Source organism: Pituophis catenifer, unplaced genomic scaffold, assembly GCF_029215685.1.
Source record: "Pituophis catenifer annectens isolate HBS135680 unplaced genomic scaffold, rPitCat1.0.hap2 SCAF_6, whole genome shotgun sequence".
NCBI classification, from domain to species: domain Eukaryota; kingdom Metazoa; phylum Chordata; class Lepidosauria; order Squamata; family Colubridae; genus Pituophis; species Pituophis catenifer.
In genome coordinates this window covers 63206095-63221303 of record NW_027256886.1, presented here as the reverse complement: position 1 = coordinate 63221303, position 15209 = coordinate 63206095, and the positions used below count along the sequence as shown (strand labels likewise).

The following is a 15209-nucleotide window of genomic DNA, read 5'->3' as shown; positions in this document are numbered from 1 at the left end:
ATGTTGTGGCCCATTAGCGGCCTGTGCGGATTGTAGCTGACTCTGACAGCGAGGAGGCTGGTGTGGTGTTTCACCATCAGCCTGTGCAGCTGTCACTCAAGTCGGACAATGAGGAGGCTGGAGAAGATGTGGTGCCAGAGGCAGGGATTCAACCAGGGCCTTCAGAACCTCCAGAAGCTCCTTTAAGTGAAGAAGACGAAGAGGAGGAGCCTCTTCTCGATGCACGGGCGCACAGAGCAGCCAAAAGGCAGGAGTGGCTCCTCAGGAGGAGGTCTCCTCAAGAGTAAGGCTTGGGGCTAATTGGCCACTCCCTTAGCCTATTTAAGGAGGAACGCCGACTGAAGCAATTTGTAGGGAACAACTTTAGTTCACTCTACTTTGCGTCTGGATTCTCTGCAAATTGCTTCTGGGCTTTCTGCCAACCTTGTGCCAAATTCTGCCAAATTGTGAACACTTTATCTTTGGTTTCTTGTAGGCTGTTAAGAAAGTTTATTAACAGCCTTTGTTTTGAAAAAGACTGAGTTATTTTAGTAAATTAAATTTTGTACAAACTTTGTGTGTGCTGTATTCTTTGGGGTCCGTAGCTGGGGAAGAACACTATCTGGGAGTTATTGGCTGCCTCCGGAGCCTCCAGAGTCAGACCTCAGCGGGGCAGAGGAACAGGGAGAGCCTGTTCCCAGTGCACGCATGCGCAGAGCTGCCAGAAGGCAAGAACAGTTAAGACAAAAGAGACGTATCGGGAGTAGGGCTTGGAGATGATTGGCCCCTCTCATAAGACATAAAGGAGGAGCAAAGGCATGTGAGCCTTTGCAGGAAGCAACTTTGTTCGTTCTGGTCGATTTAAATTCTGAAGTTCCGTTTTGACTCTGTGCTCCATGTGGCCTTGCAAAGCTAATTGCCAGTTAGGCCTTTGGCAGTGTGTCAAGGGAGATAAAGGTGGGTGCTTATCAGCCTTATCCCGAAGGACTGTGGCAGACTTCTGTCAGTCTTCTGTTGGACTCTTTACAAACTATTTGTGACTCATTACAGACTGTGAATTAACATAATTCACAGCTGTTGAAATAAAAAGAGGGTTTTTGGGACTAATCATGTGCTTTTTACTGTTTCATGAAGCCTAGGTCAGAACAGCAACCTATCAACAATACATGAAATCATGAGTGTAGACATTCTGGGTGTAGAAGAATGAGTGCTATGTAATTTGGTCTGAGTTCTTAGGAGAAAGGCAGAATGCAAACACACAATAAATACTAGAATACTAATTTGTTTATAAGTAGAAACATGGAAGATGAATGCACTCGTTCATTCTCTTTCCCTTTTAAACTTTTAAACAGTGTTTGTCGTCAGAAATGTGTCTACAGAACAGGGTCTTATCTTACTTTTTTCAGAACTGACATGCTATGTTTCTGTACTAATGAATGAGTACAATAAAGTAGTTTGACTTAAACCAGAGGAATCTTGGCTCAAATTTCCGTTCATTGGCAAACTTACTCTGTGGAATAAATTGAAAGGGGAGAGGAAGCAAAACAAATGACTGTAATGTAATCATTATATATTCCTTGGAGAACAGAGGGAACAGAGTTGCAATAGTTTCTGCACCCAGAAGAAAGGTATTTCCTATTTGTTTGGTTGCCTCTCTGCACACATCTATTGAAAGGTAGTGAACATTGTCTTCTATATTACGCTTAGCAGAAATGGAACTGAGCTGAAACTTTTCTTTCTTATTCGTAAGGAGAGAATTCTTACTATCCATTTGCCTTGTATGTTTGAATCATTATAGTTTACAGTGTTTGGATTCAACTATGCCAGTGTTACCCATGTGGACTTTTGTCTCCTCCTTTAAATACCAATAGCACTTAGACTTAAATATCACTTCACAGTGCTTTACAGCCCTCTCTATGTGGTTTACAAAGTCAGCATATTTTTCCCAACAATCTGGGTTCTCATTTTACCCACCTTGGAAGAAAGGAAAGCTCAGTCAACCTTGAGCCGGTCAGGATTGAACTCCTGTCTGTGGGCAGTTAACCTGCAGTACTGCATTCTAACCACTGCGCCACTGTGCCTCTAAATGCCTATATAAGTTCTCATTTCTGAGATGAATAAGCACATCAAAGTTTTTAGCTTTTTTTTTAAAACTGCCAACCAGAAACTATTGAGTCCTCAACTGAATCCATAGTTTGTCTTTTGTTTAATAAAAGTAGCAGTCAGCTGCACTGCCCTTTTAGGGCAACCATTCATGATATAATATTGATAGTAACATATTGGTATAATGAACATCTTCAGGCTCAAAGTACTTTTTCTTTTAAAATGCTACTGGCATTTCTGCTGCTACAGAACTTGAATCAAATTGTGGGAGCTGATCAGTTGCTTTCTTGAGATCAAGAAAGATGTACAGGTTTAGGTGTATGATAGAGCAGTTGATTTAACTACTTGTCAGATTGCTCAACTTACAAGTTACAGGTGCAGAGGTATTATTGTTTTGAAATAGGGGTAAATCCATGTACGTAAGGAGCCCACACAGAACTTGACAAACGGTATGATAAGCTCAGGTCAGTAACTACATGGATACTGCTGTGTAATCCAGATCTCCTATCTTTCCTGAACCTCAATCACAATGTCCATGAAGTGTGGTGCTTGCAACAGCCTAAAACTATATATAGGAGATTGGCAAATGCCAACTCGATTAGATCATAAACTACATCTTTAATGAAATATATTAGATTGTGTGGATAGCAAAAATTGTATTGGCATAAGAGGGAAAAAAATACTTTAAAACTGGAACAGCCAAAGCAACTTTAAATGGACTCACCTAGATGAAGACCTAGATGAAGGCAAAGTCGTAAGGACATGGCATAAAAGTTGATTACTTAAACATGTTTTTGTTACAGTTAGGGGGATGTGAGGCTGTCCCTTTTGTTCTTACCTGAAGGTATCAGCGGTTTTCATTGAATTTATATTTTGGGCTGTTTCTATGTGCTCATCCAGGTCAGACGGTTCTCTCCAACCTTCTAGCTTATCATTGCTCTTAATATTATCGGTAGCATAAGGTGCGTTTTGTGATACCTAAAAAAAAATGTGACATATAATGGCATTAGAACAACTTGGAGAAAAAGATCCACTCATTTGTGCTGACTGGATTTAACACAGGACAGCAATATGCCTGCAAGGAGTGGTTAAAGTATTGGAAAGAGACTGGGAAGCCAAGAATCAAGTCTAGCTACAGCCATGAGAGCTCCCTTTGTCTCAACTCAGGGATGGAAGAAGAGGTACTACATATGCTACCTTGAGTTTATGGAGGACAAGTAGAATATAATCAAATACATACTGAAACGATAAAATTTGTTGTTTAAATTTCCCAAGTATTAATCCCTTTTTTAACAACTCATTTAATCAAATGTAACATTTTCAAATATTACAGCAGCTATTTTCTAATCACAGCTTGAGCATGAAAGGTGAATGCATTATATACGTAACAACTTACTTTTTCTCTTCATATAAACAGAAGGAAAACTACATTTTAAAAAGACATCTAGAGGTTAAAGGCAATCAGCAGATCTCTAAAAAGATGTACAAATGCAGCTGGATACCTTCAAGTAATTACCTAGTTCTGCTGTCTAGAAAAGGTACTATTATGCACGTTTGCCTTTCCCTACTAGAAAGGCCAGTTATATTTGAAAGAGAAGAAAACAAAACATAGCTAATGGGAACTTATTTTCCATCAACATGTTCTCAGTGAGAGCCTGGGAAATCAATCTGAGAAATGACTGGCCTAATTTCTATAGGATACAGCATCACCCTTCTCATATCTAGAGCCAGAACTGCTATCACAATTAAACCAAAACAGGTATTTCTGATTTAAAAGACTTCCACTATTTGTCTGTAGAAAACAACAATGAGGACCTGGATTGTGGGGGCAATAAGCTGACTTTGTATAAAAAAGAACACTGCTTGGGGGGGGCCCCAAAAGCCCTACTAAGCAGGTATATACAAAAGTATGAAGGCTATTGCTTAACGCATTGTCAGCCGCCCTGAGTCTCCAGAGAAGGGCGGCATATACATCGAACCAATAAATAAATAAATAAATAAATAAATAAATAAATAAATAAATAAATAAATAAACAAACAAACAAACAAACAAACAAACAAACTTTCACTATCTGGGAGTTGAGTCACGACAATTGGAGTTCTTTTCTTGTTAGTTTGAACCAACAAGAAAAGAAAACCTGTTGCCACGACTCAGCTTCCAGACAACTTTCTCTGGATGACTGAGAATCTTCATCATCTTTCAATATGTTTCCCAGTATAAGCCATTTTTCTCAAGAAGCACATGTTGATATTGTTGTGAGCATTTGGGCTCCTTTTTTTAATACATTCATGTCTTGAATCATTAGATTCTCATTTGATCAGACAATACTTGACCATTAGTTATTTACTGATTACATCCATTTTTTTTATCCTTCTCTGTCTGTGACTATATCTTCTACATGTGGCCTATCTAACACTCACATATTTTTCCAAAAACAAACCCTAATTTCAGCCTGTTACAAATGTAGGTCTGAAATCTAATAACAGAAATTAGCATTGCTAGCAACTGTGGCACTGAGAAACTATTACCAGATGTCCTCAAAATCATATCAGAGACTGTTTTTTTTCTGGTTTTAAACTATTAGCCCAGGCAGAATTTCAGCTAAGACAGGATCTATCACAGATAATAATTCTAACCCAGCCAAGGCCAGAAGTCAAGAGCATACTATGTTTAACAATAGAAAGGTAGGCTGAGAAACTCACTGGATGACAGTTAAATGGGAAGAAAACTGCTGAGATTTATTTAATCATGATGGGATATAAAAGAGAGAGAGTGGGAGAGGTGGAGAGAGAAGTGAAGGACATGCTCATCGTTTTGGAAGGAGTATACAGTATTAATGGTGTTTAAAAATCATATTCTTCAGGGATATGCCAATCACTGCTTCATTTCTCACATAAATTAAAATCATGCAAGAATGGAAAGAAGCTCCTTGGAGCATTGAATCAAGGTAACTCATTGTCCTTGACATTTTACTGTAGAGCAAAACATTTCAAAAACAATCATTTGTTAAGAATGCCAATTAATAAAATCTTTTATTAAAACTAATTTTTTTGAGTTGATCCCAAATTTTGTGTAAATTAAAGAGGATTGGATCTCTCGGATGGATCATTGCTGTGAGAAGTGACAGGCTTCATGTTCCTGTCTTTTGAGTTTCTTCATAGTTCAGAACACAATTTCTGTAACTTTCTCAATAGATCCTATCTCAAGTTGTGTGAAGACTATCCCAGATAAGTAATCTATTCTGAATCCTCTTACGAAGAATGTCAGTTTTAATGAAATGATATTTGTCAATCCTCTCCTTTCTAAAATCTAAAGTTAATTATATCCAATTTCCCATTTTTCTGAATTGCATAGCATCTTTGACTGTATGACATAAATAAGCATGCATGGAGAGCAGTCTGATGGCTTGTCGGAGTGACATCCATGCATGCAGCTGTGAAAAGATGGCATGCTCCACTGGAATTTGCTCTGAAAGCTGTTGCCTTGGGAAACAACTCATGATCCACACTTTGGCGGCTGAATTGCTAATAACATTCATGAATTATGAGATATCACAATGTAAAATCAATTTGAAACTTATAAATGCCTATTGTATTTTATTTGTTTATTAAATTGCCACTATACATGGAATCTTGGCTGTTAACCAGAGATGTATGGGAATCAACAGTACAATAAGTGCTTGCTTCGGCAGCACAGAGATTAGCATAGCCTTTGGTAAGAATGACATGCAAATTCATGTAGCATTCCATAATTTTTTCCCAGGATGCATAGGACAAATTTATACCACTCTGCTGCTTGCAGACACTACTTTCTTCCTTTCTACATTACAGTGTTGCCAGCAGCAATTAAAATCCATGAGATGCGATGACCTGTGCCTCAAATCAGCCTGAATATTTGACTTGTTAGCTAAGTGTGTTTTGTATTATGATAGATTTAGTTAGCCATACATTAACTCTTGTTATTTTATATTTGCTTAATATTTTTATCCCATTTAGTAGGTTTTTAAGATTTTTGTTTTTTATGTATAATTTAGGTTTTTTAAATGTTTTTTATCTTTGTGTAATTTACACATTTAAATTTTAAAAATTATTAATTGTTTACACTCTACTCTTCTTAGGCTGGTCTATGATCACAATAAAGATTTCATAGATTGATAGTACAATAAAACTACAAGAATAATACAAGAAAACACCCAAAATGAAAAGTTAAAAATTACAAAGATGAAATAAAAGATCAATAATAGTAATATAAATAACAATAATATTTTTAATCTTCCTCAGGCCCTCTGAAACAATTCAATTTTTAAAAGCTTATGGAAAGCCAATAAGATAATAGGCATTTTTACCAATAAGAGGAACTCTAGGCAGCTGCTTGCCTCTCCTCTTACCCAGTAGGTTGTTCAACCTTAAAATAATTAAACTAAAAAATTATCTAGAAGCCATTACTTGCAAAAATAAGAGAACTCTATAACCTGCAATTATAAACACAAACAGCAAATAAATAAAACCCCTCATTCCCAGAATTTCCTTTTATTCTAATCACTCTATTCTTATGAAAATATATTAATAGGAAGTCTAGTCATTTTTACATGAAGAAAAAACTAAGGGTAATTCTCAGTATTAGAAGGAAAGGGATTATCCAAAGAAGAAGGCTAATGATGCTAAACCCAGAAGCTAATCTCTATCTCATTGTCTATCTGATGAGCCCTGTTGTTGCTTTTAAAATCAGACAATAACCCACCTAGTGTGGTCATCTTTACAGAGAACAGATCTGCACTTCAAAGCACTCTCTGTTTGAAGAACATGTCAATTCACTGGATTAAAAAAAACCCCTTTTTAAAGTTGATACAAAGCAAGGCGATTTAGAAAACCAGGCCTATTCTACTGCTAAGGGATCATCCAAACTAAGCAGTTATATATTTCATCTATTAACATACTTCTCCTTATTGCAAAATTTATTATATATCTATTTATTCATTTTTTTTCTAAATTCACATGCACATATGCAAATTGGCACACACATATTTTCTGTAATTTATTGTTGTTTTTAATTTTGGGGAGAGGAATGACCCTGTGTGGAGGAGGGGCAGCCTGCTTTTATCTTATATTTTTACTTTTTAATAGTAGATATCCAAGAAGCAGATTTCCCTATATTCGGGTGAGCTATTTTACTGTGCCTAGTGGTAAAGATACTACTTTCATATTATATCTTATTCTTTGTAACACAATGTTTAGTACAGGAGCTGGGGGTAAGGGATAATCTCACAAGGCACATAGCTAACCAATTTACTTGTTTATATAATGTCACAATAACGAAGTAGAAACTTCAGATATGACATTGACCTTCAAATAATATATAAAGTCCTTGCTCTCCCTAATTTGCTGTAAAATAAATCACATCACTGTTTGCAAAACAGCCTTAAAGATAATGTCAATGACATTCCATGTAGAATCCAGCCTTTATCAGCTCTTATCAGATCATGATTCTTCAAAATATTCATGTTTATTTTTAGAGAAAAGTATTGTAGGATAAAAATGGTAGGACAACATTTCAGCAAGAAAATCTTCTCATGCAAATAAGTTAAGAGGTTTGGATTTTGTTTACAGCTTTGTATATGCTTTCAGTCCTAGCATTCTGGCACGGTCTACCTGTTTTAATAAAATGGTAAACGTTAAACAGTCTTTTTATGGCTGTTAGAAAACATTTGAAATGAACAGTATAAACACATCTGCTTTTGTGTTTTCACTCTTTTAAATGAGACTGGAAAATGAAGGTCTTTTTCACGCTAACTAAAATAAGGTGAATCTTGCCTGCATGCTAACTATGGTCTGATACTTTTCCATATAGCAATAGAAAGGAACGTCTGCAGCTCAGGGATGAATTGTGGCCCCCTTGGTGCTCTCTGAACTTGGTTGTTTGCTTGGCAGATGTTTCCTGACCAGACTCTGGCAAACAAAAAACCAAAAACAACCCAATCTCAGAAAGCACCAAGGTCTCCAAACGTCTCATGTCTTCCCAGTAATAGTTACACAATAAGTAACCTATACGAAATGCATTACTTGGATAAACTTCCCACGAATATGTGTGTGAGATATCTGAAAGGGCTTGAGGGGGTATATAACTCAAACAAGACTATGTGTACTTTTGCAGAAGAAATAGCATGAGTATCCCAAAGAATCAGAGTTTATTACAGATTTCCCACCTTGGACAGTTTCAAGCATATTCAGTGTGAGTTACATAAATAAACATGAAGATATAAAAGTAACTTTTGTGGATCCAGTGTTTTGGATCATAACTCCCAGAATTTACAGCCCAAGACAGCTGGAAGGCACTAGGTTGGAGATGGTTGACAAAAGGATCAAAAGTCAATCTTTTTTTATTCTTTCCAAAGCAATGGAATGTTGGAAAGAAATTGCATAAAGGGGGCTCAGAACACTGAAAACAGGAAAGATCTCCTGCAACAGGAATACCGGTGTTACCACCTGTTCTCTTTGCGCGCGCACGCCAAACTTGCACTCTGCGCAAGCACATTAGATTTCTGCCCAAATGAGGCACAGCAATCCACACTGTCACGCCTATCAGCTGGGCTAAAAAACAACAAATAAAGATAGGTATAATGCGGGGGCAGGCAGGAGGGCCCAGCTCACAGTCATAGTGAACCGGTTCGCTGACGTCACATCATCACCACTACCGGCTTGCCCGAACCGGGCTGAACCGGGAGCAACCCACCACTGCTATGATCGTAGAAAACAGTTGTTCAAATAAGATTTGGGTTATGCTGAGAGCTTCAAGCAAAAACATTAAGAAAAAAAAATCCCTTCAGTGCATTCTTATGAAAAGTTGTTCAGAATGCTGTGGATTGCTCCATTCTAAACTGTCTTTCTTCTTTTCTTTGGTCATGTCACCCAAGGTAGAATGATATAATTCACCATATGCATATTGATATTAGGATGCTTAACTGCAATAAAATTTTCAAAATTAGTTGTGCAGGGATGGTGGGGTGTGGATAGAAATGTCTGATACAGAGTTTCAGAATTATCTAGACGAGATAATCTAGAAAGAGATGATCTAGAAAGAGCCTTGATAGTACAGTGGTTACGCACCCTGTTATTAACACCAGCTGCCTGCAATTTACTGCTGGTTCGAATCTCTCCAAGGCTCAAGGTTGACTCAGCCTTCCATCCTTTCTAAGGTAGGTGAAATGAGGACCCAGTTTGTGGGAGCAATAAGCTGACTTTGTATAAATATACAAAAGTATGAAGGCTATTGCTTAACGCATTGTAAGCCGCCCTGAGTCTCCGGAGAAGGGCGGCATATAAATCAAATTTTTTTTAAAAAAATCTACAGCACCATCCCTTTTATCTCCTTTCTAAATAAATATTTCAAATTTGTTCTGTTATCTGGGGTGCTGATTGAATACTAGATTGCTCAATAACTATTATATTCCCTGAATTCAGTCGTTAAACTTGGAATAATCAGAAACTCAAACACAGACCAGAAACTTTCAGAGTCCAAGACCAATGGTCAATCTGGGAGGCATCTACTATCTAAGGAAGCTATCTATTTATGCAACTCTACAGGGTTTCTGCACCAAGCTGTGAGGTTTCGAATTCCAATGGATAATTGCTGACATCCTTAAAGCAGATATGCTTTCTGCATCCTCACAATCAAAGAGCTACAATTATTAGGGATGGGAGGCAAAAAGATGTGATGGACTGGTTGGGGATATCTGTACAATCTATCTGCAACTTCTTAAACAAATGAGATACCTTTTTGCAAAAGAAATAGGGGAAGGAACCAACTGGAGGCATTTTGTTAGTTTGTAGCTTTCGTTCAAGTGAGTCTCTGTTCTGCCTCTGGACGGATTCATACAAGAATCTTAAATGAGTCAACTGAACATTGAGGCTTACCAACTGTATTCACACACCATGCAAAGCTTGGCTACTTTAACATTAGTGGGTTTTTAATTTTTCTGGTAGTATGTTTAACTAGTTTTATGATGAAATATTTTGTGCAAACCCAGAAGATGGATTACTTCAGTAACCACATTAGATGTAAATATGTTGGTGAATGATTATTTATAAATAAATAATTAGGCTCTCATTCTGGATTTTGCAGGGAAATGTCATACGTTTTAGAGAATAAGTTGTTCATCTGCATTTTCCCCAATATTAATTGTTGTAATGGCAGTTTTTAACAGTAAAAAAAAAATAATCAAATTTGGCTAGAGGAGAGTTATATCTTTTCTGGAAACAAATCTAAAAACTTTTTAGGCACTCTTCTCTCCTCCCTGAGAACAAAACAGTAACATTTTTGTTTAGGAATGCTGCTTCCACACAAGGCTTTTATTGTGCAATTGCCCTGCTACATGCAAGGAATTTAACCAGAGCAAGATGGGGTCCAAATGTTACCATCTTCCATTTGTAACCCCAAAGTTTCCTTTGTAATGTTGCCTACTAGAAAATCATTCAGTTGCAAGAAAAAGGCAGGCTGATTTCACAATGTCTTATGATTGGAAGCATCAAAAACTGCTTGTTTGGAAGCATTTCTACAACAGCTTAGTCATGCTTTCAATAAATGCTACATAACGGATAATAGACAAGCACAGGTAAAAATTGCACTGTAATTCCAGAAAGTATGATCTGAATTCTTCTCATAGCAATTCAGCTAGAGGTATCCCATTCTTATTAGTGTCAACAAGAAGCTCTAGTCAATGTGTCCGTCACTGTTCCAAGCGTTTAAGAACCATTTGTTATCAAGATGTAACCTTTTCCTTTGGGACATTTATTGATGCCAATACATGTGTCTCTTTTAGATGAATCTCAAAAGATAAATTGAAGCAATTTGGAGAGGCACTTGATATTTGTAAAATTGTACTTCAATCCAGTTTTTATTTTGGTTCCAAAACTTGGTGAGTTCAACTTTGCCACGTTTTAGAGAACAAATACACGATATCATCAGTTTTTCACATGCCTTCTGGACTAAAGTATGACAAGATAAAGCTACAGCAAAATGGATACAGATTATGTGAGAAGAGATAGGATTTGGGCAGGGGTGAAATGCTACCGGTTCACTCTGGTTCGGGCAAACTGGTAGTGATAAAAACTACCGGTTTGGGGGAACTGGTAGTAAAAAAAAAACCTATCGGTTCAGTCAAACCGGTATTTCCGATGATCAGCTGTGCAGTGGGCCTTAGCTTTGCTAGAAAGCAGGAAATCTTGCTAACTCCCTATGATTTTTTTTTTTGCTTACTAAAAATAAAAGCATGAATTTATTATAGATTTTATGTTTTTTCTCATTCTGCAGATCTTTAGAGTTGCAGAGAATATGTTGTAAAAGTCTCTGAATCAAGCAGCTGCAAATTAAGATAATGAGAGTTTCTTCACAGTTAAGACTGTCATTATTCTATAGACTGGTAAAGCCCACGAGATGTGAAAATCCCAGCTCCTAAATGCTTTGAATAAGATTCATTTCTTCCCACAAATGGCCATGATTTGGCATGCTTGACCTAGAACTCATCAAAATTATTTTAAAAATCAAGCAGCTGATAAATTACCAAATCCTAAATTTGTGGCTGAAAGTGATATATATAAGCACATTTTTTGTTTATTAATCTTCCCTTTTAAAGAACATAGTACACAAAATTAGGTTAAGTGAATTTCCCTTCAATGCACACCACCGCCATATTATTATTATTATTATTATTATTATTATTATTATTATTATTATTATTATTATTATTATTATTATTATTATCTTTTTAAGAAAGTATAGGACACTCATTTGGGGCCCAGAGAAATTTCTGGAAACAAAAATAATGTTGAAATTCGGAGATTTGATTTACTTCTCTTTAACTAAAAGAATTAAAATAAAAGCATAGTAGAACTATGTGAAATATAACATAAAGAGGTATTATTACTGGATAGATTCAGGAGGATGAAATGAATGTTATAATAAAAATTAACTCAAATCCTAGAATATTTTGAATAATAATGAGGGAAAAAATAGCCATAGTCAAATAAATGATTAATGAGAATAATAATATATATATATTTATTAGGTCAATGATATGAGAATTTAGGTAAACTGTAAATTGTAAGCTATGAATTTGGTGAATGATGCACAAAAGACTTGTAACCAACCGACAAACTGTTTGCGTGTGAATTGAAGATGGTTTTATGTATGTTTGTTTAAAAATAAAAATAAAAATTTGTTTAAAAAAAAAGAATTAAAATAAAAGCAGAGGTGGGTTTCAGCAGGTTCTGACCAGTTCTGGAGAACTGGTAATGGAAATTTTGAGTAGTTTGGAGAACCGGTAGTAAAAATTCTGACTGGCCCCACCCCCATCTATTCCCTGCCTCCCAAGTCCCAGCTGATCGGGAGGAAATGGAGATTTTGCAGTATCCTTCCCCTAAGGTGGGGTGGGAATGGAGATTTTACAGTATCCTTCCCTTGCCACGCCCACAAAGCCATGCCCACCAAGCCATGCTCATAGAACCGGTAATAAAAAAAATTGAAACACACCACTTAAGGTTGGGGTAAGGAATGTAGCAGCCTTCAACAGGGTTGTCCTTACGCACCACATTAACTGTCCATACTATTGTTTTAAGGATTAGGGTTAGGATTTAATAGAAAATCTGAATTTACAAATCCCAAATTTCACTCATGTTCCACCTCTGCTCTTGATTTCTTTTTAAGTTGCCAAATTAGGGAAGGTTTTTATTATTATATCAGTTTCTGAATTACACATTCATCAGTGATTTATAAGCAAGACCTGGCAAATGCTGAAAAAAATAAAAGGTTTTCAGATTCATTCAGGTCCCTTATTGTTCCCTCTTCTTTTTGCAGTTCTTTTAAAACTATACTGTTATTTGAAACAGATCAGGTGGTTTTGTATATTTGCCTTATCACATTTTGATGTATATATGATGTTGTTTATCTACTGAACAAAATTCTTCATACTTCATGAAAAAAACAACAATAGGGCAAGACTTTGGAAATCTTCTTATATTTATTCCCAACTTTAATACATTGTTTATTATTGTACATAATACAAATTATCTTATAACTGTTCATTTCTTTTTGTATCAATCTAAAGATAATTTGTCCACCTGGGAGTCCTGTTCCCTCAAAGAAGGTAACACAACCACAGAGTGATAAAATCCAATATGTAATCCAAATTAAACAGCTATCCTGGTTAATACAGTTTGAAGTTCAGGGCTGCCAGATTGCCTTGGTCTTCTGAGATCTGCGGTTTCTTACATTTAATCCTCAATCTTTTATTAGGCCATGTAAAATTTGTTACTTGTCTTTGCCAGTCATTCAATAACTTGTTTTCAATTTTCTATTTTTTTCTCTGAGGAAAAAGATTTTTAAATTGTCACTGTTAAGGCGACTGAAAGTCAGAAAGGCTAGCTCATTTACTGCAAATCATCCAGAGACCTACCAATAGATAATAACTTAGCTTCTTCTCACAAACTTTAAAGATTACTAACGGACGATACTAAAGTGTGCTTTGCAGTGACAAAAAGCATGAAACGATCACTGTGCCCATGCATGCCTCTTTGTGTATATATTTGAATTTATCTTCCAACCAAGCCATTCAGATAAATGAATTCAGTGGTTTGACACAGCAATCAATCAAGGGTAAAGTTAAGTCTCCTTCAGAAGTTTGATTCCTCATGTTGTCACGAACAAGGTCATGTTGTTTTCATAACAATGCAGAAGTGGTTTGCTATTGTTTCTTCTGAGATTTTTTTTCAATTTACCAAACTACAGCCTAGGAATTTTTAGTGATCTCTCATCCTAAGATAAGCTAAAATTATGTAGCCCTGTTTTTTTTAAATCAGACAAAGTCAGCCAGGTCACCCATATAATCAAGACAATCATTTTACAACCTATCCAATAAGATTTAACAATGATACACCAAGCAGCATTTTCTTCTGCCTTGCTTATACCATGACTTTGCCATATTTTACCTACAAATCATGTTTAGAACTACCCTCTAATTAACTGACAGAACAGAAATAGAGGAAACACAGTCATATTTGTTCCTTTATGATTTGCATTATTAATTTGATATTGTTTAAGCCTGAAGCCTCACTGCAATTGAATACTATGGTGTTGTAGTGCCCTCTTGTGTTTCCTACATATTTCATTCAGGAGAGAGACTAAGAAAATAATTTTAAAATATCCTAAAGAACATACAAAATATCCAAACTCATGTCATTATAAAAGTCTAAATTTGGTGTAACTATTAATCCTTTTTAACCATTTCCTTGATTTATTGGTTAGTTCCTCTTATTTTTAAAACTAAAATGTGAAGATCAAAGACATAAGGATTTAGTATCACAATCAATTCTTTCATTGAGCTTTAGAATCTTCAAAGTTCAAGACTCTAGAAATCAATGGAAGAATGGTCAACTGAATTGCACCCTTCTTCTCCCTATAGTCTCTATAGGGAGAGCCTGAAAATTGGACTTTCATTGAACTGGGAAGCAGAATAAACTCTTCTCCACATCAACATCCTTAATTAGATTGGGTTTGTACACTGTGCTAAACCATAACACAATTTATTAGGTTTAGACTTAGCAAGTTTGATGAGTTCAACACAATTGTTTACAGTAAGACTTATGGCACTATGTGCATCAAAGTGCAGCTTAGTTGACAAGTTATGGATAAGGAAGCCACAGTTGAGCATGAAGTGTAAACAAGTTCTGATGGATAGCTAAGAAAGGGATGTCAAGTTAAGTGTCTGAAAGCACTATCACAAACAAACAATTGTGATTAATAGCCCTGATCTTTTAGAATAGTCTAAGCTGGCACAGTTTTTCATTTTAACTTCACTTATATAGCGTCATTTAAATAATGAATGCCCAATTACTTGGGAAAAAATACTGTACTATACTGCAAAAAAAAGTTATAATAAAACCAATGAAATGATCATCTAACCACTTGGCCCAATCTCATGGCCTTAAAATATTTTAAACAAATAAAAACGAAAGCCAGATACATGCCATTGTTTTGAGTCTAGAAGCATCATTCATATATCTATCTTTACCTGTCCCAATGACTTCTCATTGGTTGTTTTGTTAAATTATAATAAATAGAGTTAGAGCAAGTGGCA

At 36.0% G+C, this 15209-nt stretch overlaps 1 protein-coding gene across 1 annotated transcript in view; it reads right to left on the bottom strand.

The window, feature by feature from the left end:
* Nucleotides 1–15209, bottom strand: part of LRRC27 (leucine rich repeat containing 27) — a 66644-nt gene that overhangs the window by 11827 nt on the left and 39608 nt on the right. Inside the window, exon 10 of the mRNA XM_070945707.1 lies at nucleotides 2921–3060. Within this exon, the coding sequence (XP_070801808.1) occupies nucleotides 2921–3060 (140 nt within the window). The remainder of the gene's footprint in view (nucleotides 1–2920; nucleotides 3061–15209) is intronic.